Source organism: Plectropomus leopardus, chromosome 3 (genome assembly GCF_008729295.1).
Source record: "Plectropomus leopardus isolate mb chromosome 3, YSFRI_Pleo_2.0, whole genome shotgun sequence".
In the NCBI taxonomy this organism is placed as follows: domain Eukaryota; kingdom Metazoa; phylum Chordata; class Actinopteri; order Perciformes; family Serranidae; genus Plectropomus; species Plectropomus leopardus.
The window spans coordinates 34,003,241-34,027,738 of NC_056465.1; the positions used below are offsets into that span (position 1 = coordinate 34,003,241).

At 39.5% G+C, this 24,498-nt stretch overlaps 1 protein-coding gene across 1 annotated transcript in view; it reads right to left on the bottom strand.

The window, feature by feature from the left end:
• The window catches only part of LOC121966882 (gamma-aminobutyric acid receptor subunit gamma-3), a 62,168-nt gene that overhangs the window by 33,571 nt on the left and 4,099 nt on the right, over window positions 1–24,498 (bottom strand). The window contains exon 3 of the mRNA XM_042516955.1: window positions 10,337–10,404. Within this exon, the coding sequence (XP_042372889.1) occupies window positions 10,337–10,404 (68 nt within the window). The remainder of the gene's footprint in view (window positions 1–10,336; window positions 10,405–24,498) is intronic.

Consider the following 24,498-nt stretch of genomic DNA (forward strand, 5'->3'; position numbering starts at 1 on the left):
ATGTTGGTTAAGATGCTTAACAAAAACTACCTTTATTATTTCCTTCTTCTTTATCGTTTTTTCTTCAGCAGATTTCGCAGTCGCACCACTTGTGTCTGAAATTGCTGTGAACTCGAGGACTCTGATAAAACCTCTATTTTTCAGCTCTCAGCCCTTTTTAACAGAGCAGAAAAGTACTTAATCTCCTTTTAACACTTCTTCTTCTCCCACTATTCTAGTATCATTCCTCCATCCTGCTCCTTGTTTCACTGCAGTTCAAGGAAGAAATGACTCACAACTTTCACATTTGAACATCGTCACCAAATAAACATTCCTCTGACAAGTGTGTTTGCATATGAAAGTCAGACTCATTTTCCGAAGCCCGGTGGTCACTGCACTGCACCAGATACTGTAAACTAGGGCAAAGCTGAGCAAACGTCTCAAGTGTAAAGCTGGCACATAATGATTATGCAGCAAAAGGTATACAGTACACACTGTATCCGTCCTGTGCTTTGAGACATCTTGTCATGTTCCTCTGTTGGCTCGGGGTCTCTCCTCGTGTCCTCATTAGAGGCAGAAAGGTCGTTCAGAACGAGGAGACAAACTTTTATCATCCACCTGGTGCGAGCTGCTGTTAGTGGTTTTTGTCAAGTGCACAAATCCAATAATTTCCATAACTCACAGTGTGATTGTGAGAGCTACGATGTAACAAAACCTACACAATGTCACTCCCGATTCTTCAGATACATGCATTTGGTCAGTGGCACTATACGTCCAATTATGACAGCATCAGTTTTGGAGCTCACGGACACGTTGTCATGTAATTTTCCGAACTTACCAGACTGTTCTACCTGTAATATTATCTTTGCCCACTTAAGGGCCAATCACACAGAGAAGCGCTGCTAGAAAAGCATCGCCAGCAAGAGCACTTTTGGCCACGCTCATACAATATGCACACGCAGTACTGCTCCCCAGGGCGCTCCCAGCTGTTTTCCCCAACGCGCTTCCAAGGCGTTTTTTGGGAGCGGTTGCCCCTGTCTCGATGCATGTCAGTGTGATTGGCCCCTTAATCATTATATCCACTCTTTTCATTCTGTATGGCTCTTGTTTAGATCTTTTCATCCACTTTGTAAAACACTACATGTGTCTACACCTCACCCAGGCATGGATGTTGTACTTAACAGGCTGGGACAGGGCCAGGGGCCCAACATGTCCGTGCCCCACCTGGCTTTCAGTTGCAAAATCTCACTCATATTAGCAAATAGCGACCAAGAAAAGACTCAAAATGACCACAAAGAGACACAAAATTACCTCAATATGATACAAAATCACCACAATATGATACAAAATTACCTAAAAGAATGCATTTACTAAAGAATGACACAAAACAAGCACAAGGAGACACAAAATGACAATAAAGAGAAACAAAATAACTCGCAGTAAAGAGAACCTTACAGGACGTGAACAGCTGACCCGTGTCGTGGCCACAATAGCAGAGAGACGGCAAGGAAACCTGATTATTTTCACGTCTTATTCACTGAATTAAGGGATTATTTTTTACCAAACCAGAGTTGCTGATTGTTAAAAAAAGCGGAATATCTAACTAAGTGACTAACAGGACTAACTAAGACGGTTTTGGTGAGTTATTTTGTTTCTGTCAAGTTTGAATAAAATGTGTTTCACGATAGTGAAAAAGGCAGTTAAGCCAGTCTTGGTTTGGTGAAATAGAGAAACATGAATTCAGAAGGTGTACGGGAATATTTATCTGTTTTGCAATTGAAATAAGTGAAAGAAAAGTACCTTTCTTAACATTTTGTGAGTTGATTTTGTATATCTTTTGTATATTATTTTGTATATTTATGTCGAGCCAATAGAGCTCAGGGAACGTAGTGGTCAGTCAGCCGGCGGCTGCAGGTGGGGGGAAACATCAGAAGGGCATTGGGGTTTATGTACAAATAGAGACCGCTAAGCCAAACCCGTTCTGGATACTTAACTCAGCATATATTTATCGAGGATGAAGGCGACACAAAAAGACAAAATGAATCCCTTTTGAGTGCATTAAATATGCTATAAACGATACTAAGAGGAGCAACAAGATGTACAGTATTGTGGCTCCACATCCAGTTGTTTGACAGCTGCTAAATTAAGCTGAATATTAAACTCCTCTGCACCCTGAATTGTTCCTTTTTTGCATAACAGTATCTGCTTCCTGCCTCAGTCAAGCATCACTCTGACAAAAACAGCTTTGATGGCAGGTGGTGGAGCACTGGTAGTTGGCACGTCTGCTCATCTTTTATGTGTTGATAAGAAAAATTTAAACAGTGTACAAAGTGTTTTATATTAACTCGTGGTTCTGCAGATCAGGTACTGTCTGTCTGCAACACGTTCAGTATGTGATCACACAGGTACCATAAAAATCATGTACTCCGGTAAAACAGGAAAGATATTTTTGCTAGTTCATTACGTGCTGATTGAACCACACAAGCAGGATATTAATATTCCACTGAGATCTATTCTGTTTGTGGCGTTACCAAGAGCCTCATTATATGATCCTCATGCTGATGACTTCATTACCCAAATCTTCCAGCCAGAAAAATGAGAAAAGGAGGGAAAAAAGATGCACCATTTAGGCATACTGGGTGAAAACATACTTTCCTTTTTGTATTTGAATCATCCCGTAACTAAGTTGAACCAGCTGACCCGTCTATTGAAGAAATATTTTTGTGAAGTGAATAAAACATTTTTCAAGGTCGTTTTCTATCACAGCAGGTTTGTGCCAAACAATTGTAGTCAGCTGCGAATTTCAGGGACATCAAAAATTAAAATTGTGCTGGGAGCTAAAGAAAACCAGACACAGAGGATGTTGCAGTTGTCCTGCCAGCAGCTCGCTTGCACAGTGGGAAATGAACTGGCATGAATATTGTATTTCTCTGGGTACCCAGTGTGTGTGATAGCCTGTGAGTGGGCAGCTCTCCACAGGGTGAGAATAACATCAGGGACCCCACCGGTGCCGGCTTTGGGTTGGCAGGATTTCCTGGATTACATCAGGTTGCCTTGGACACTGCGTGACCCCTGAGTATAAAAATATCTTCTTCATAATTATGAAGACGCTGCCTTCTCTGACTCCAACGTAACATATTGTATATTGCTTATTAAAACGAGCTGTGGCTCAGCTTATCGTTTCCTCTGAATGGGTCATTCATGGTGCGCTTCATCCTCACTGAGCCTCACGAAGACAAAATTAATCCACGGGTTTCCCCATTCATAAACAATTCAGGATGTGTACAGCAGGGAGTTGAAAAAAAACCTTACCATGACGCCATTATAGATTAACTATGGAAATTTTCCAGATTCAGAAATAAAGCATTGGTTATTAGTTTCTCTATATTTAATTCATGGATTCATTTATGTAATTCTAGACAGACTGATCAGCTTCAACTTCTGCTTTATAAAACAAAACAAAACAAAACATGGCCAGTGCTCGGGCAGCTGCGGCTCAGAGGTAGAGCGGGTCATCCTCTAATCGCAAGGTCAGCGGTCCCCAGCTCCTCAGGGCAACATGTGGAGGCATCCTTGGGCAAGATACTGAACCCCGAATTGTTCCCGATGCCGCGTCATCGGACTGTGAGCGCGTGTGAATGATTACTGAGGAGCAGGTGGCACCTTGTACGGTAGCCTCGGCCACCGGTGTGTGAATGTGTGTGTGGATGGATGAATGTGACGTGTAGTGTGAAAGCGCTTTGAGTGGTCAACAAGACTAGAAAAGCGCTATACAAGTACAGTCCATTTACCATTGACGCCATCAGATATTGAAGAGTACAGATATGGAATGATAAAGTGCATGTTATCAAGAGTTCAGCATCTTTAAATATTTAAAAGGAAATTATCATTACATTTCATTTATGATGATTAATTATTTCTGGATGTATCTCTCTCTGATTCTGTGGCTAAAAACTCTCTGACTACTAACGTATTGTCAGACTTCAGTCTTTTCAATGTATTTTCAAAGTATTCTAGTGTACAGTACACATTAATCACTAACGACACGGCATATATTCTTTTAAAAGCATGCAACCAACAATGAAACATTATGAAGCAGAAATGATTATAAATGCAACACACATACAACGATAGTAACATACTGAGTCCTTACTACAGTTAACTGTTGATGTGTAAATAAGTGAGTAAGGTATTTATAATGCATAATAAAGCCCAGCAGTAAACCTCAAGTTTCTAACAAGTTAAAAGAATCCATAAAACACTTTCCACTTCTAAATCATTAGAAGTTACATCTATACTGATTTCTGACTGTTGATATGGTGCATCAGTGAGCATTATGTCTGTTGATGAGTGTATTCATGAAGCATTATGAATGCATTATAATTCACTAAGAATAGAAAGTGTTACTGTTGTTTCTCTTTAGCTGAGGCGGCAAATCAATTGGAAGCACAACGAGAAGGAAATAAATGATTTTTTCCCCCACACACAGACAAACATCCGTCTCATGTACTGATGAGTGGATATAGTGACAGTTGCAGCAAATATGATAAAAAGAGTTTTGTTTTGTTAAATGACCAACTATAGCTTTAACATTTAACCTAAGCAAAGGGTTTTTTCACCTAACAACAAAAGCAGATATTTTTTTGACTCAGTAAGTGGTGCAAAATGGATGGATAGACGGTTTGGTCGTTCACTTGCTGCCTCTCAGGCATCAAATGATGTATCCATTTGTTAAAGAACAGTACAAATGTCTGTGATTTACTGTGAATGAAAGCTCTCTCCAGCAGCCACTCCACTCAAACCCTTCAGTGTGTGAGCTAAAGGACATTAATAAGTCTGTTTCTTTCAAATTTTTGAACTGAAATTTATCCATAGAATACTTTTCTTTCTGATTGTACATTTGATGTGAAAATGACCTAATTTTGTCTGAGTTTATTCCCGAAGCGAAGGGAATTAATCACTGTCTGTCTCCTGGCAAAGTCATGACACCCTGAATTATACACTGCATTGTAATTAGAAACAATACAAGTATGACAACTGATACTGTATGACAATTCTTCTGCGACAATGGGGCTTAAAATTAGATTGTCACACAGAGGGGGTGTTGAGTGCTCGCTGTAGTAGCTCTGAATGTGCACTAAAAATGCAGCAGCACTCATTTAAATTTAAATACAGGCTCTCATGAATGCATGCTTCCAGGGATGCAAATATAAAGGACAGGACTCTGCTTGTTATGCGGATACCATTTACCAAATAAGACTGGTGCCTAAAAGACATTTCCAAGCACAATAACCTTTATGACAGGATTAACGATGCAGGGGGCACATGTTTTATCTATAACACACTAAGCAAGCATGTAAAAATCATTCTCTCCTGTCATTAGTGCATTAGGCTAAAAGTGTTGTTTTTCTGTGACAATAAAAAATCCATAAAGAAAAGAAAGCATCACTTATTGGCTGGTTGGACACACACAACCTTGCCAACACCTGCTAAAATTAGGCTTTTTAATGCAATAAGAGTGCGTACCATCGGCATTCACACCCAGGTCAGTAGACAGATTTTTATCACCTCTGGCTACGATCAGCATTGATGGGGAAACAACACCTGGGTAATTTCAGCTCCTTAACCAGCTAATGCAAAGAGGCGCCATCACTAATTGCCATCCATCTCCTCCTAAGCAGCACTCAAACATTATTCCAAGTTAGTCTGCACTGAGTTTGAGAGACAGACTGAATAAGTAAGACATGTAAAAAGAGAAGCAACCACTGAAAAGTTTTCACAGACCGATGTTCCTACTGCTCTTTACTGTTTACCTGCTCTCCGGCCCCTCCGTGACGACGCACAGACACACCAACAAAACGACCCACACACACGAAGGCTGACCAAAAGGCAGACTGGTGTGCCGCATCGGTGTGTTCATTGGCAGTAGGAGTGCAGCCAATTGCCCATAATTAGCTGGTATACTCGTTTTTAACAAACCTGCATGCACGTTCCAATTTTTGGATGGGAAAGGGGTATTATTACCTCTTTTTCACATACTCTGACCAAATGTGACACTCACATTTCAGAACCAACAGATGTTATGTGAGCTCAACAGCTGCATCAAGTTCAGGTACAAAAAAATCTGATGAAATGAGCATTTGTCGTAAGCAGCGTATAAATTCTTGAGATTTGGCCAAAAAACATGTTTTGAGAGATCATTGTGACCTTTGACCACCAAATTTTAATCTATTCGTTATTGAGTCCAAGTGGATGTTTGTGCCAAATTTGAAGCATTTCCCTCAAGGCGTCCTTGAGATATCACAGAATGAAACGGATGAGGTCAAAGGACCTTTGACCACCAAAATCTCATCAGTTTATCCATGAGTCCAAATTCATGTTTGTGCCAAATTTGACAGAAAATGACCATGAATTTTTGAGTTTTGGCCAAAAACATGATTTGTGAGGTCACAGTGACCTTTTACCACCAAATTGCAATCCATTCATTGCTGGGTCTAAATTAATGTATGTGCCAAATTTTACCAAAAATTACTCAAAAAAAACAATTTGCGAAAAGCGTCACTTTTCTCAGTCAATAAAAAATCATAAGGCAAAAAAACAGTGTCACTTATCAGTTGATTGGTCACACAGATCTCAGCAAACGCAGCTTTTTTCAGAACCACCAGGTGCACTGAGTTCAGGCACAAATCTGATGTCTGCACAAAAAAAATCTCAACTCCCAAAAAATAAAAAATAATAAAGTCACCTAAAGGGTCTGAACATTTCTCAACTGGAGACACAAAATCACTCAATGGCAAAAGCAGTAATGGCAACAAGGTAGACCTGTGATGATTGACCCAGAATGACTCAAAAACACCTGCAGGGTTTTTAAGTTAACATTTAAATGTAAGCACATGAACATTAGCAACACGTTCAAAGTAAAGTTGAGCCCGACGATGCTATAGCTACATTTTATAACTAAGTGTTAGATGTTTTGAACATTTCAGCCTTACATAAGGTATCAGAAATGTCTGTCTGTGCATTACTGTTGGAGCTGCAGGGAGGCAACTAGCTTAGTTGATTATAAAGATCAGAAGCACGGGGAACCAGCTAACTGCCCTCTTTCAGAAGTATCAAAACCTACATCAACATTAACATTTTTCCCAGGTAAAAAATATGTGATTAAGTGTCTCTTACAGATATGATATGATACATTATGATACGATACGATACCATACGATACGATACGATACGATACGATACGATACGATGCGGCTGAGCTCGAGTTCATACGTTCATACTCAACTTAGATCTCTAATTACACAAACAGCACATAACAATAAAACCTCATACCAGAACACAGTACTAACAGAAGTGATCCTGATCAGATAAGCTGCCCAAGAAAATGCCTCATGTTTTAGCCTCTGCAGCTCTTTTAACCAGACTTTGAACTGTTGCCCCTCTCAACTTAAGACCTCCTCTCCCAAATGGTCCATCTGACCATCAGTACACTCCATTTCCTTTTTCTAAAACCCATAACCCTCCCCAACTTGACTATTCTTCACATACTCTCTAGGTATCCTGAAATCTCCTGCCTCTTATCCATCTCTTATCAATTTCCGTGCTTTTCCTCCACGTCTATATCCACCCAGACTCCCTCATCCCTCTCTGATCTGCCTCTCCGCTTCCTTTCCTCCCTCATCCAGTAAGTTAAAGCCTCTCTGCTTCAGGCTCATAAACTGAGGCTGTGATTTAAACCAGAGTTCAAAGTCACACCTCTGAGACACAACCTTTGCCAGCACTTGAGCCACGCAGCAATGTCTCATAAAGATAACATCTCTCAATTTTAAATTCATGTGTCTCAAAGCTACAGCGGAGGACAATAAACGTATCATTTGTACATTCGAGCATATGAGATTGTTCAAAACAGAATCCAGACAGACTCAATCTGTCATGTCAGAAACATATAACATTAAAAATGTGTGACTATATTTGTTGTCAGCATGCCAAATTAATACAGTTTATTGTTGCATAAATTCTGAAAACAGTCCGTTACTTTCAGCCTAGAGTGAAGCACCCAAGTACCCGATAGTGTAATTGTGTCAGTAAGATTTGTCCACTGTGTCTCAGGAGCTAAAGGTGGACTTAACCCTTAATTGGCTTGATGTCATTCAAAAAATGGAAAGAAGGCAATGAGCAACTTAACAGAAAAAACTCAGAAATTAAAAAGAAATTGTTAAAAGTTAAAAAAGTGCTGAAATCAAAAGGAAAAAATCTGTTACATAATTTTAAATATAAAGTTATCACAAATACAAAAAAAGATTTTTCAACATTTTGCTGTTTTTGTGATAATTTTCTTACAATTTTCTCTCTTTTTTTCCTGACAAATGTTTTGTATATTTTTCAAAAGCAATCAAACCAGTTTGTTCAGGTTTTAAAAGATTCTAGATGTTTTTGAGAGCGATCTGAACACAGCATAAGAAAACCAATGTCGCTCCAGGATTCAAAGGGTTAAACTAGAAAAGTCAACTCAGCAGAGTGCAGATTTTTTGCCAAGCGGCTGTGTACCGGCTGTGGCGGCTGGAGCAGATCGAGGACGCTCTGGACAAACTGTGCAGCTGCCAGTGGAAATGTCCCTCCCAACTCTTCTAAAGTCGAGGTGGCAGCGAATATTTAACAAAAAGGTTTTGTTTTTTTCCTCCATCCCTTGTTGTGTCTAACTTTAGTGGATTATAACATATCGGGGGGATTTAATCTGCAGATGCTCGGTTCAAAATAAGACCAAACTTTTTGATGTCAGTTAGTTTATGAGCCACGTTTAAGATTAAAATGTGGCTTGCAACAGATGGAAAGCCTGTCTATTTATAGCCCAAACTATTTTGCCAAAACAAAAGGAAAAATGCCTTTTGCTCTGTGCATTTGTCACATGATTTTGTTTTGTTTCACCCCTTCTGGCCAGTTAAGAGGAGGGAGGAGTCAGCAGTCAATGACTGCATAAAACAGCTTTTCAATAATTGTGAATTACTGCAACCACACGAGGTCCTTCAAGAAACTGTTAGAAATGTGCGCGAAAATTCTTGCTGCAGACAGACAGATAAACACACACACACTTACGGACAAACATGACCAAACTCAAGATCTTTTTTAGGGGTCGTTTACACGGCAAATGTTCTTGCACAAAATGTTAAACTTTTGTTGTGGTTTGGCCTTTCGTTCATACAACAACAGTATTTTGGGGGCCTGAAAACACAAACCTTATAAACCAGGTTCCAAACTGCAATCTTTTGAAAACGCAAACCCCTTCTGTCGGTAAACTGGTAATGCATTAATCCTGTGAGAGTGGTGACGTCACAGCCGCACTTCATGCGTGCACGTTATGTTTAAGACAAAAAGCCATGCACAAGGAGGAGGACGACTAAAACATTGAAAAAAAATCAACAAGCAGTATATTGAAAATAATTAATCTTTCGGTTTTTTTTTTTGTCCTTTAAAAACACGGTGGCAGGGATAAAATTCTGAAAATTAATGAATATTCGATACTTATGATTAGGACTGATGTTGCAAAAAAATAAAGTCAAACTGGAAAACCAGATTAATGTATAATATTTTTTTATAGCATGACTTTGAAAAGTGCATTTTGTGTGCAGAGCAGTATGAGTGAGTATTTGATGCTGCACACAAAAAAGTACAAAAATTATTGGTTAAGTAGAAAATTATAGTATTGTATAATATTCTCTAAAGCTTGATTTTGAAAAGCGCATTTCATGCACAGAGTGATAAGAGTGTGTGCAGTATTAAAGTGGGCCCTAAGGGTTAAGTAAATGAAATTCTGAGGGCTTAACTTATCGTTGATGTACACGCACGGAGTACTTTGTATGAAAGGGTTGTGTGTTTGAGGTTATTCACATGTGGTTGTTGTGAGTTATTGACTGCTTTCTTTGCTCATCATTTGAGGAGGAGAACCTCAATAGATCATCAAATTACCAGCTGAAGATATAAAATAATAACCTTCAGATAATTAAAGGCAATTCATCAACTGAAGAGAAAAGCTTTTAGCTTCTACAAGCAGGTGAAGCAGACAGATATTAAGAAGCTCAGTTCATTACACGCTGCTCACTGGCGGTGAAGCTGTGCTGAAAACAGACTTATTCCTTGGACGTCTATTCTCACCAGAACAAAATAACAACATCCTGCCAAGCACGGTTTCAGCTGCTGCGTTCAACACTCCCGTCTATCCTCATATCAAACTATTGCCAACACACGTCTCAAGGTCAGAAAAAAATACCAATGTAACAAAGTGCATTTCTTTTATGACTTTGCACCACCATGAAGACAGATGTGTAGGTGTAAATAAAACAGGAAGAAGAGAATGACTCACCATATTTATCGACGACACCGGCCCGATGCTGTTCACATATATGTCCACATCTATCACGGTTGGTTTGACTGTGGACAAAAAAAGAGGGATAAATATTTTGTTGATCAAAACAGTCATTTGGGCACCACACCTGCCTCTTTTGTGAATCAAAGTGCAGCTGGATCGATGAGACTTTGTTCTGAATCCTTTGAAGAGCGAAGAGCTGCCCTGTGAAGCCGTCCTCAGGGAGCCGCGGCTCTTCATAATGACCACACATTAGTCTTCATCACATAAACTGCTGCCATAAAACACCTCCATGTATGTGTTCTCTTTAATGCTGCAATTATGCACCCATTCATGCAAATGATTTAAGCAACAGGCCGCAGACTGCAACATAACACTGCTGATGATGATAACTCCATGTAGAATAATCAGATGAAGTGCAGGGCAGTCCACTGGTTCTCAATCCCACTTATCCCCGCTGGTTTTCACTCCAGCCAACTAATTAAGAACTGGATTTCACCTGGGAAGGCAGATGAATGCAATTAACTGATAAACCAGCAGTGCTTCTATCCCTGATTGGTCCAAGATGAAGCACCGTGGTGGTCTATGGCCTATCCTAAATCCTCTGTGCTCAATCTAACCTGAAGGTAGAAGATAATTCCACAAATTAAAAAAGCCAAAAGCTCATCAGCAGCTGAATAAGGGACATAAATTTGACACACAGGCAGAATCAGTGCTTTATGAGTAGAGGGTTGCCTGAAGCCCAGTATGCACTGTGTGATTTTAGTTTACCTGCCAGCACAGTCAACCTGGAAATGTTGCGTACCCCAAAGTTTCATGTTATAAATGCATAGTATGCGTCCCCAACATTAGGAAACTGCCGGATGCTAACTTGCATATGTTGGGCATTTTGCATTATTTACCTAGTTTGTATAAATGTGCATAATTACATATAGTGACAGTATTTTGGTCACTGCTTGGCCAGTTTGGACATTATCTGGTTGGTTTGGGGGTTTTTTGAGGATGCTGAATATATTTCTGATATTTTCAAAATTCAAAACTGGCCGAGATGAGATAGGTTGTTGCATTTTAGTGCAAAATTTTAATCAAATTTTTTTTATTCACTTTGAAGACTACCTTCATTTTTTTTCTAACCCTGCGATGGGGACGTTTTTGACGGTCCATATCTTTTAAAGAGAATAAGCTTGAGAAGAGTAAGGTCACCCCATCTGTACCTGACTCACTGGGCTTTCGTTACACATTGACATGGAATATATTAAGGATACGATACAGTTTCTGAGGGATTCAAATGAAAGTAAAAAGCGTAACAACCAATCCTGCTCTCCCCTACGACTTCAAGGCAGAAATGACTTGTTGTTTTCCAGTGACATAATATTGATGAACAAACTTTTAGGATGTTAATTTAAAGTGCTTTTATACTACAGCACTTGTTTTTGCTCTTTTTTTCATTCACAAAGTTTATGCAAAGTAAAAAATTTTAAAAAAGCATTATGATGTGTTTATGCTTCTGTTACTCTGTATAAGTAATAACTGATAGTGTTTTCTCACACCTGAGAGGATACCTCTGAGTGTCACAGTGAACAGCTTTATGATTACCAGAATTACCAACTTGTTTTTTTATGATGATTTGGATGTGGACACTAAGCATGAGATGTATATTGTACGCTGCAATGAAAAAGCAATAAAAAATTGATTACAAAAAGAAAATAATAAGAAGAAATAAGTAAATAAATAAAGGGAACGCCACATAAAAACAAGTCTGTAAAAGTGAGTTTTAAGAATTGATTTAAAAGAAGTCACTGATTTTGCGCACCTTATCTCTAAAATCTCTAACATCAAAATGTTTAATCATCAGTGGATCGGTAAAGTTTGCAAAACCCAGCAGTGATAAATGTTAGAGCCGGGCTTATCGTGCCAGCAACAGATGCGTTAGTCAGGGTGAATTATTCTGCTCTCACTAGTCTAACAATATCAGTGTTTTGTCCCCTTGGCCATCGGTGTGAGCTGCCAGCGGGGCAGCGTCCTATAATGACACATATGCCAACAATCACCTCCACCAGGAAGGTCCTGGCAGACGCAGGAGAAACGTCTGCCAGATTTCATAGCCTGCAACACCACATCAACACACCTCACCGTGCACACCAGACTGTAAGAATACACATCCTTCTCCTGACTATCACCTACGGTCGACTCCTCAGCTCAGCTTCTCTCCTCGTGGTGTACCACCGCTGGCTTTCCCACCTTCGCCGCTCTCAACGATTTCATGCTCACAGTAAAACTGTCATTTAAAGCTTGAACTTTTAAACAGCTAAGTGACAGCTGTGACACACCGCTGCCACGAGCACCCACATTTACATAGAAAAGAGCTCCCCCATCATTTTGCATTACCTGTCTTAGGAGTCTTCATGTCTCAGCCAATTAAGTCCACAGCAAGAATTCTTCCACCTGCCAGTCTCCGTTCCAGCGCTCGGTTCACGTGCTAACAGATGGCACACTAGAGAGCACTTCTGGAGAGTCCCTGCTGAGGCTGCTTTTCAAAAGCACTATATTCATAATCACACCACACCTGGTGAGCAAACTGCTGAGACCCACTGCATGCACCCCTAAAAATAAAATAAGAAAAATCGCTCTGAAGAAATGAATGTAGCATTTGACAAAATCATTCCAAAAAGCTTTTATGATTTGTTCTCATTTGTACTCATTTGTTTGGAACAATCAGTAACCGTTTCATGCCTTATAACCAGCAGATGGGACAGAGCTACAAACACTTCAAACATGCACACAGTGAGCTGAGTTAACAGCTGTCAGGTGATATTGTCCTGCAACAGGGAGCATTTTGGACCTGAGGAGAAGCCCCCAAGACAAGAAATGAACGGGAGTCAATCGACCATGCTGGTTGGCCCTCAATACACTTTTCCTTTTCCAGAACTATCTCCACAGCCCCGTCAGCGCTAAAGAAAGGTCAGGAAGCATACATTATCAACCTGCTGAAGGGGAAAAATGCTCGGGCTTGTGTCTTTCAACCAGTGACACTCATGTTACTGCCAGCGGGCCAAATCTGCTAATGATGATCCCCCACACCCCCCGACAGAGGTCTCAGCGAAGCCTTTGATGCCAAAAAATCCTAGAAACGTCTTTAAATCCTTAAAATGTCCTGAAATCCTAGAAACATCCAGAATCCACAAAACATCCGAAATTCTTAGAAATATCCTAAAATCTAGAAAATTTCCTGAAATCCTTGAAACGTCCTGAGTCCTGAAATGTCCGAAATCCTAGATTCATCTGAAAATCCTAGATATGTCCTGAAATCCTCGAAACATCTTAAAATCCCAGAAATGTCCTGAAATCCCAGAAACATCCTGAAATCCTAGAAATGTCATAACGTCCAAGAAATGAACCAAAACCCCTGAAATATCTAAAACCCTTAGAAATGTCCTTAATCCTTGAAATGTTTTGAAATCCTAGAAATATTCTTAAATCCTACAAACATCCGAAAACCCTGGAAAAATGTATGTGGCTGCTGCGACTGAAGCAAAGCAAGTTGAGATCCCTGATATAAACCTATTTACAATCACTTTGGGCACCTGAACCGTCTAAAGACAAACTACAGTGTCAACCGGGGACAACGTTATCAACCAACTCTTGGATAAATGTTAATTAGCGAGCTGGCTGGAGCTGAAACAATGAGCTGGTGACAGTCGTCATTTCAGCAAACAAAACAAAACCCGTCAGCATTTAGATGAGAAACTGCTTTTGTCTGTGTGACATTAAGGTCCTATCATTTAAATTAAGTATGCGAGCGGTAAATCTGCCACTTATTATTGTAAACTCCACGTGTGACACAACGGAAAGCTTCATATGACGGCGCCTAAAGGGTCAGTGCCCTGTCAGAAAGCAGGTAGTCACGCCTCTCTACAAAACAGTTACAGGAATGGACAAAGCACATTTCACGGTCCGGGGCGCCTTCACTGCGGTAAAAATAGACGCTCAGGTGTGGGCGGTAACGGCTACAAACAAAAGGTAGTTCGGTTGTTAATTACGTCCTTTGAAAATCTCCACCTCCTGCAATGAAGCTGCATTGCATTACTTTCTTCATTATGCCGTGGTAATTGTTTCGCGGGCTGTAATTCTGAAAGCTGTCTGCAGTGCCACTTAGGCGGTGACTAGTCTTTCAGTAAATGGAGACAGCTCATTGATTTCAAGGGGAACAGGTAGCATGAACTAGAAATTAATTAGCAGTTGTGTGAGGGTTATTTATCAGTGCAGCCATCAGTGAAACGGTCAGCTGATAAATATACAGTGTTGTTCAGGTTGTTGTCTCCTCAGATACAGAGACAATGACGGTATATTGTGCAAAGATTGGCAGCTTTAAATAACAGAAAGACAAGAGAATAACAGAGAATTAACTCTCTCAGAGGAGTGTATAATCTGCTCTGCTGTGGTGAACGAGGACTTGGAGACATTTCTAAAATCACTCAGTGAGAGGAAGAGGTAAGCCGTAACCTCTTGTGAGATTTATTTGTCATTAGGGTGGGCAGAGGATGATGAACAGGTCCGCGGAGACGTTAGCTAATCTCTCTCCAGGTTTGGAGCCGTCTGATGAATGGATGTATATGAGCTGCTGGTGGAGAGCGGCGGACAAACTGCAGCCCCGCCTCTCTGTTTGACACACTGACGGCGATATTTACGGCAAACAAGGACATGTGACCATGGCTGGATATTCGCATTTTTCATGTAAATGTAAAATTAGAAATGTCCTTGTCAGGCCATATAAGACTGTCATCCTTATTCAAAGAAAATTAAAGAAAAGGAACAAGTTTTTAAAAAAAACTGTATAGCTGACATATCAAGAAGTTTGAGGACCTATGTCAACTTTTTCTAACTCTTTCTGTAGTTGAATGTCAATACAAATGTACAAATTTTAACCCTTAGAGACTGCAAATTTCATGCACTTTTCTTTCTTCATTTTTTGATAATTTTGTCTGTGTTCATGCATATGGCATACATTTTGGCAAGATTGGGTATTTTTGTTTAATCTTTGAATTTCCAGCTCAGCTCTGACAATAAGTCCAAAATACATTATGTGAACAAAATTGTTCCAGTCATACTGTTACAAGCAAAAAATGTGCCATTGAAACCCATTCAAACTGCAATTTTTTTATCCCAAGCCACTGGGCTTTTGCCTTTGTAATTTGTAATTTTTACTATTTTCCACCTGATGGCGTCCTCTTTACTGTATTTGGCATATAGAGAAGTGAACATGTGTGCCAAATTTGAAGAAAATCCCTAAAGGCATCCTTGAGATATCCCATTCACAAGAATAAAGCGGATGCAAGGTCAAACTGACCCCTGACCCCTGATCAAGTGGATGTTTGTGCCAAAGTTGAAGAAATTCCCTCAAGGTGTTCTTGAGACATCACGTTCAAGACAATAAGACAGAAACGGTCACAGTGACTTTGACCTTTGAGTACAAAATATAATGAGTTTATTGTTGAGTCCATGTGACCGTTTGTGCCAAATTTGAAAAAGTTCCCTTCAGGTGTTCTTGAGACGTTGCATTGACAAGAACGAGACAGATGGATGGACAGACAAACATCGCCGGTTTGAAGGCATAAAAATCGGCAAACAAAGTTTGAAATTACGCTCTTTTCCATCCATTAATCTTATGCACATATTTGCAGTTGGTCCATCAGGATAAGCAGTGGGTGGAGCTAATTCTTTGGTCAGGAGCCATTATACCACTGCAGAAAAAGAGGCATGAAATAATCAAAAAAGCGCCAGCCAAACTAAAATGAAGGAAAACGATGGATGCATAATATCAAAGAGCACACCGGACAATGGAAATAGAGTTTTGATCAGCTAATATCACATTTTTGTGCTCTTAGAAGAGTTCAGGTAACAGCTTTGGGTGCACAAACGTGTTAAAAGCCGTCCAGAGACAAAGAGAGCTCTCAGTAACTTTGCAATGATGGTATGTCGTGACTGTTGTACTTGGTTGCATTGACACCAGTTTTGAATCAGGTTTATTTTTATGCCAAAGTTAAAAATATACATAAAACAGGTGGATGGTAACACACCTTTTGTGAACTGTTTTAAAAAAGAAAAAGGAAACTAGCAGAGCAGATGCAGATTCAGTTTGTTTGTCCTTACGAAGGGTAACCATCTGTTTACAAAGGACCAAAATATTTAATGACTTGATTAGACTTCCACTTATGTGAGTCATTAAACTGATCAATTCTTTTGACCTCTGTTGGCCTGAATATTATCCTGAGTGGGTTTGGATCTTCCCACCACATCCTCTCCTAAATGGCTGCTCGGGCAGGAAGATAATCCATCTTCGATTTTCAATAACTCCTTATCACCAATCACAAAAAAAGGTACGGGGAGTAGGTGTTTCTGGCTCTGCGTATTTGCGATGTCTGCTCAGTGCTCAGATCAAGAGGACCGACTTCCTCTTTGGGTGCCGAATAGTGCCAGGCAAGTATTTATACACAACAGTTCCAAAAAAGTTGGGATTCAGAGTATATCCTTAATATAAACTGAATGTAATAATCCAAAATAACTTTCTGACCTCCACTCACTGGCCACTTCATTAGGTACACCTGTTCAACTGTTTGTTAACACAAATATCTAATCAACCAATCACATGGCAGCAACTCAATGCATTTAAACATGACAACATAGACAAGACAATCTGCTGAAGTTCAAACTGAGCATCAGAATGGGGAAGACAGATGATTTACGGTACTTTGAACGTGGCATGGTTGTTTGTGACAGAATACTGGTCTGAGTATTTCAGCAACTGCAGATCTGATGGGATTTTTTTACCCTCAACCATCTCCAGGGTTTACAGCGAATGGTCAGAAAAAGAGAAAACATCCAGTGAGCGGCAGTTCTCTGGGCCAAAATGCCTTGTTGATGCCAGAGGTGAGAGGGTTCGAGCTGATAGAAAGGCAACAGTAACTCAAATAACCACTCAACCAAAGTATGCAGAAGAGCGTCTATGAACCCACAACACATCGAACCTTGATGTGCTACAGCAGCAGAAGACCACAGCAGGCGCCGCTGCTGTCAGCTAAGATCAGGAAACAGAGGCTACAATTTGCCCTGGCTCACCAAAATTGGACAACAGAAGATTGGAAAACACTGTCTGGTCTGATGAGTCACTCTGCTGAGACATTGAGATGGTCGGGTCACAATGTGGCATAAACAACATGAAAGCATGGATCCATCCTGGCTTTTATCAACAGTTCAGGCTGCTGCTGCTGGTGTAATGGTGTGGGGATATTTTCTTGGCACACTTTGGGACTCCATGTACCAACTGAGCATTGTTTAAACACCACAGCCTACCTCAGTATTGTTGCTGACCATCTTTCATCCCTTTAGGACCACAGTGTACCCAACTTATGATGGCTCCTTCCAGCAGGAAGTGGCACCATGCCACAAAGCTCAAATCATCTCAAACTGGTTTCTTGTACATAACAATGACTTCTCTGTGCCCAAATGTCCTCCGCAAACACCAGAACTCAATCCAACAGAGCAAGGTGTACCTAATAAAGTGGCCAGTAGTTGTATATTCAATTGAATATAATCAGAGGACAAGATATTCAATGTTGAAACTGATCAAAGTTCTTGTTTTGTGTATTTATACACCCTGAAATTCACATTCCAATAAAGTAAGGATAAGAAAAACAAAGTTTTTTTTTCACTGTAATGATTATAACTCATAATTTTGATTTATTACCTCATAATAACGACTATATCTACTTTTCTGATATATAACATTTTAACTGTTTCTTTTCTTTTCCAGGCAAAAATGAGCTTCCACACTGATTTGTAAGAACAAAACTTACAATATGTTGCTTTATTTATCTTGAATAATCTTGACGAGGAAAGTAGATTTTTATCACCGTCTACTTTCTCAAACTCGGACTTGTTTCTCGCCGGAGTAACTGGTCTCCACTGCTGCACGTTTTTTTCGACTCATTAATCACACAAACGAGCAGGAACTCCCGATGACATAACTACATGTGGGAAAGTCGCAGCCTATTTTCGGTTTGCGTCAGCGTACTCTGAGCTGCAGCGTAATGACTGATGGCATGAAGACTTCAACTTCCTCTCTCACTGTCCAGGCTCATTACTAGAAGAAATGCCAAGGGCTCTGAAATATTCAAAGAGCAGAACAGATCACCTCCCTCGGGCTATCTGTACCACAGCCGATCATCTGTCACCCTGTAAGCAGATACACACCGAAGCTTCACCAAGTTTCACCGTTTGGCAACGAGATGATGTAAAAAGCACATCTAACCAGTAAATACCCAAGTAGGGCTTGATTTATTCCTAACACACCTCATTTCACTGTGACTGACAAACTTTTTCCGCTTTTTTTCCTGACATTTGGGCACACAGCTGTGATTAATTACTGCAAATTAAACTAAAAATTGTGTAAGCCACATCAATCTACCGCTGTCATCGGCGGAGCTGAGTCTGACAGATCCTGACAGCATCTTTTGTAACCAACTTTTTTTTTGCAACTAGGTGCAGGTTTTAAACAAAAGCCTCAGTCATTTTTCCTGTGTGAAAGGTGCAGTTGGAGACAACATGTTCCCTTTTTTTTCCCCCTTTCCAGGCTTTTGAAAGCCCATTTTATTACTGTGATGGTGTCAGCTTTTAACATTATATGCACAAAAGAGAGAGAAAAAACACAGCCGCTAATTATCAGGGGGTTTTATCCGAGTCCGTCAGAGAGCTACATATGCACTCACTGAACTGAAGCTGCACAGAGGGACCTCACCTGTTCAAAGTTATCATCTTTAATTTCATTAAATCGTTTTTGATACAAATGATTTCACTATCATTCAATTAATGTATTGACATTTTGTTATTAGCTCTCTACTGAGATGTTTAATCGGTAGCGGCGGAGTCCGCCAATCATGTGCTGAATTTAGGAAGCCTACCTTTGCATGAGCAGCCTGTCCTCATTCCTAAATCGTCAAATGGGGCCACTTATGCAGTGATTTTGGCGTAAGATCCCGACACTGACAGAGCCATTCGTGGTGTCATGTTACGCTGCTGGACGGCACCTGACGTGGCAGCATGATACACAGATGGCCGGTGTACGTTGAGAACGCAGCCCGATAAAACCCGTGTCCTCCGCATGATACGCCACTGGACCGCATCAGTTTGACACTGTGCACCCTGACATAACCATGACAAAGCTTCCTATACATCTTATTCCTGAGGGCGCTAATGTAGAAATGATAATAGGTGCAACTTACGATGGACTAGCTTAAGTTACAATAAGCTAGTTCATTGCATTGACTTTTAATGGATGCTAACCACCAACGGCAGCTCTTTGACAAAGTAATTCACCTATAAATTCAGCAAATACAGTTTTGTTTTTGTTTGTTTTTGAACAGATATTTAACTAATTTCAATTTATTATGTTTTAAAATGTCTTTGCAGAGTTTCGGTACCCGTTGATCTGTCCGTGTCTGTTACGTTTCTAACAGCCAGGCTTGGCTAAATGTTTAGCGTCAAAAACAGTGTTGAACAAGCAGCCTGAACAGACTGTTTCTGTAACAAACAGTAAGTTGACATGATAAGTTGATAATGACATAACATAATGACATAAAATGCACTGTCCCTGACAGGATCAACACAACAAAAATGTGTAAACTGTGTCATTAACGCAGACGAGTGGAGCGTTAGCTGTGAAAACATAACATTTATTCACTTTAAATGGAGCTACTGTCGTAGCAAAAAGAGCGATACATAAGGCCGAACTTCGTCCGTTTCACAACGTGACCCACGAGTTACAATGTGTTTCAGCTGTGCGTCACATAGATTAGCTACAGGGTACCCTGTGCGTCGCTTTTTGCATTATTTTTTGAAAACCTGGGGACGAGCAGGGGATAGGACGTTTTTATTCTGAAACAAAAAGAGAGGATTTCAGACAGAAATCACATAAAGTTTAAAGCAAATCTACTGTACGCAGCTTCTGCTGAAAAGCCCTCACAATTGTCAATTACAGGATAATGCTAAATGCTAACAACTAGAGCGTATCATTTATGACCATGGGCCCAGTAGAGTGCCAGGTGGCCTGCCGACCGTTTTTTATTCGGTGGTGAACACTTGGGATTCTTTTTTCGTACCTTGAATGTTGATGAGGGGCCAGAGTGAATTTCAAAAAATCAGCAAAGCTTGTTCATCAATAAAAGTGCCAGGGGACAATCCCCCCAGACCCATGACAGACGTCTGGGTTAAGCCCCCAGTGTCCTCAAATCCTATTAACACCCTCTGCGTGCAGCACTGCTGCTACTGGATTTGCCTCTTGGCAAAGCTGAGTGAGGACAGCAAATGTCAAAAGGTTACAAACAGACAATTCATATGTTAACACTTTGGCAAACTGGCCTGATATCGCCATAAGGGACTTAAGTAGATATGACCCAAAAATTAACAAGAAATTATTATTATTATTTTTTTAAGAGATTATTAGTACAAAACCCAAAACAAAACAAAACCCAAAAAACTAACAAAATCAAAACAAAACATCAAAAGGGAAGGCAAAATAAAGAAAAAAAGGCAGAAAATGACCTACAAAACTGCTTAAAAACTATAATAAATAGTTTTCTGGACATTTTTCCCTTGCTTAGAAAAAAGTAATTTCTATTTATTTATTTCTTTATTTTCAATTTGCAGTGGCTCATTGCCTTTTTCCTCATGTTTTTTAGAGAAATTGCACACATTTGGAGTTCAAAGGTTAAACAGTGGTGCTCCAGGTTTCAAAGGGTTAACTAATAAATTTAATATTTGTCAGTTAACTGTCTCCTGACCCCCAGTCATTGCACAAAAGCAAAAGTTAAGTGTCCCATAGCGTAACACTAGAACAAGTATAAAAATATAAGATTTCTGGAACTAAACTTTAAATCTACGTAGATCTGCTTTAAGATAAGACACTATAGTTTAAAATAAGTCCAATTAAAAGTTACTTTTCTTGATGTACCACTACTGAAATGGTTAAACTTTAACACCACTACAGGCTTCCCTCACCAGCACTTTCACTTTCACTTTACTGTATAACCCTGTGGGGAAAATGGGCCTTTTTGTTTAACCGTGGACCAGTTTTAAAAAGTCATATTCATTAATGCTGCAGAGGTCAAATGACTTTAGAGCACCATCTGTTTTCAAACGGCCAGCATCACAACAAATGACTTTATAATTTACTTATCTGTGGTTTGCGGTCAGGGGAATTAAAAAAAAATAAATAAAAAGTTAATTGCCAACATCCTATTTATCATTGCTTCTTTGAAATTATCCTTACAAATTAATTTAGTCAGCTTTGGCTCGGCAACAAGGGAGGAATACAGATCTGTGATACACAGCAGAAAAGTCAAATACTGTGTGTGTGTGTAGGTGTGTGTGTGTGTGTGTGTGTGGTAGAGAGAGAAAAAAAGAAGCAGCAAGAAAAACACAGGATCTGGTCGTCCCTAAAGTAGCTTTGTGAAAAGGTCACTGTGTTTATTACTCAGACACTTAGTCGCTTCATCCTGTGGTGAACAGCTCAACAGTGTATCGCACACAACATCCATGAAATGTCAAATTCCTTTTCTAGTCATCATTTTTGCAGTTTTTACAGAATTACTGCATAAATCACTAATAATTTCTGCTGAACGAAGTTTCAATTTCCAAAACGTGTGAACTATGAACACAAAATGAATTTTTATGATTGATATCGTTTAGCTTTAACAGTGTGCTCAAATTTAATAATGCTTCCTGATGAAGCTATGACTCTATATCGCTCTGGCATTTACACACTTTTGTGGATACATGATGTTTTCACTGCTTCTTCTGCCTCGGAAATGTAACCCTTTGAAGCCTGGATGGAAATCACTTTTCTTGTGCTGCATTCGGGTGCCTTTCACAAGCATTTGATCCCTTAAATTTGTGGGCAAATTAGTTAAATTTCTTTCAGAAATATTGGAGAAAGCAACTCAGCATGGAATGTCCCACAATTAGCAAAATAAAAGTATGAAAGGTGACAAGAAAATTACCTGAAAATTAGGTAAGAGAGAATCATTATAAAAATAACTCTGGAAAAATATCAAGGAAACAATATTTATTTATTATATCAATATTTTTTTTTATTTTTTACAATTATATAAAAATGTGAAATTAGGTATCTAAAAAGGCTATTATTATTATTATTATTATTATTATTATTATTATTATTATTATTAGAAATATTTTTATTTTATTATTTCTATTTTATATTATTTTATCTCTTCTTTCAGGTCATTTTCTGTTTTTGTGTCTTGTAATATCTTACTATCTTGCCTTTTTTTTCCATGTTTTTATAAGAAATTAAACCATTTTCTCAGGTTTTAGAGGGTTAAATCACATAATGACAGTAATGGTTTAAGTTTATTATTAATCAATACGGGACACTGGGTCACCGTGGGTCGTGTGAATAATGGTTAAAGTGGCTGCTCGTGGGAACAAACTCAGCTCTGCAGTTCTCTTCATCTCTGTGAAGCTTTAGCCTCTTTCAGCTCATTGTTTTGGTTTTAGGGCTGAAAAGTTAAGTTTTATGGTTTACTTTTATTGCTCTCATAGCGTCATTTCGGCAGCAGCAAGCAGCTGTTTTCAGTAAAAAACTCAGTGTATGTTACCTCCTCAGCAGCAGCAGCCAGCAGTTAGACAAAGAAGCATCACAGTGGAGCATTTAGTCAGACTGTTCTTAAAAAACGGCCAAATAGGTCATCTGTGCAATCAGCTTATGACGACTCATAATAAACATTTGTTGTTGGGGACTTATAATATATATATACATATATGTATTTTATTTATTTTTGGTGTTCCTGCTGTAGGATAAAGACAGGGAAAGACTACAAGAGGTGGGTCAAACTGTCACTGGGAAGACCGCTATTTCTTGTGAAACCAAAAGTCAAAAAGGTTATTTAATAACAACAACATAGCATAATGTTCTAGTACGACTTGCATAATAACCTATTGACCTGTGTCATGTGACACTGTGCAAGTAAATAACACTTATTTTTAGCCAAACTGCAATGTTTTTTGTCAATAACCCTTGCTTCATTTATTTATTTATTTATTTATTTTACCTAAGAAAGTAAACGTAAAAGGAAAGCAAACCTACATTGGAAGTTTATTTTGGAAAAAAGACTTAATGTAATGAGCGGAAACTTATATTTTCTGTAAAAACAGAAATGCAAATTGACACACCAGCCCTGAGTGTCCAAAACTGACGCATGCAGGGTACCAGAGCACCAGTTTGACCTGCAGGACGCTGCCCAAGAGTCAGATTCAACCAGTTAAAAGTAAGAATATGCTGCTAAAAGGAGAGCATTATTCTTTCATCCATCAGGAAGCCAGAGACAAACTACTTTGTAAAACATTTATTTTTTTAACTTTAAAGGTGATAATGTGTCAGCTCGTTTCCTCTGACTCCAAGTGACCAAAAACATCAGTTACTGCAGTTCTAAAGTGCTTAGAAATGGACAACTTTTAACCATGAAAGCTCCAGAACAGCTGCTAAATAAACCAAGAGGTGCAACCGTTTGGTCACCTGAACACTCAATGAACATATGGTTGTCATGTTCAAACAAAGATAACGTTTTAGACACTGCAACGCTTTGAAGAGATTACAAAGAATTCATTCTCTCTGATGTATTATTCTCTTCTCATGAGGAAACTTTGTTCAGTTCCACTTTTGTCCATTGACGTTTCATAAAGCACCCGCTTATTTTCAGCGGCACACACGCGGCTAACATCACGGACAATTAAGTCCAAAAGATGAAAAAGCAAATTTGCATGACATGAATGGTTTGTTTAAAAGTCAATGTGCAGCTGAGCTTCCTGTGACTCTGAAACACATCTGTTATTTTAGGTCAAAGAGGCCTCCCTTTTCTTTTATCACGTGGGGCAGCTACAGACAGTCTCTATCAGCAGAAACGCTTGGGCGGCACACTGTCCATATGTCACTGGAGGCTGCTGGGAAATCTTTAACTGATTACACTGACTTATGTTTGCATGTGCTCCGACAGACGGACGGGTTAGAGCGTCGAGTGAGCGCAAATAAAAGCATCTGAAAGTGGCCACGGGGTGAGCGGAAGCACGAAAACCCCTCAGATGTGTTT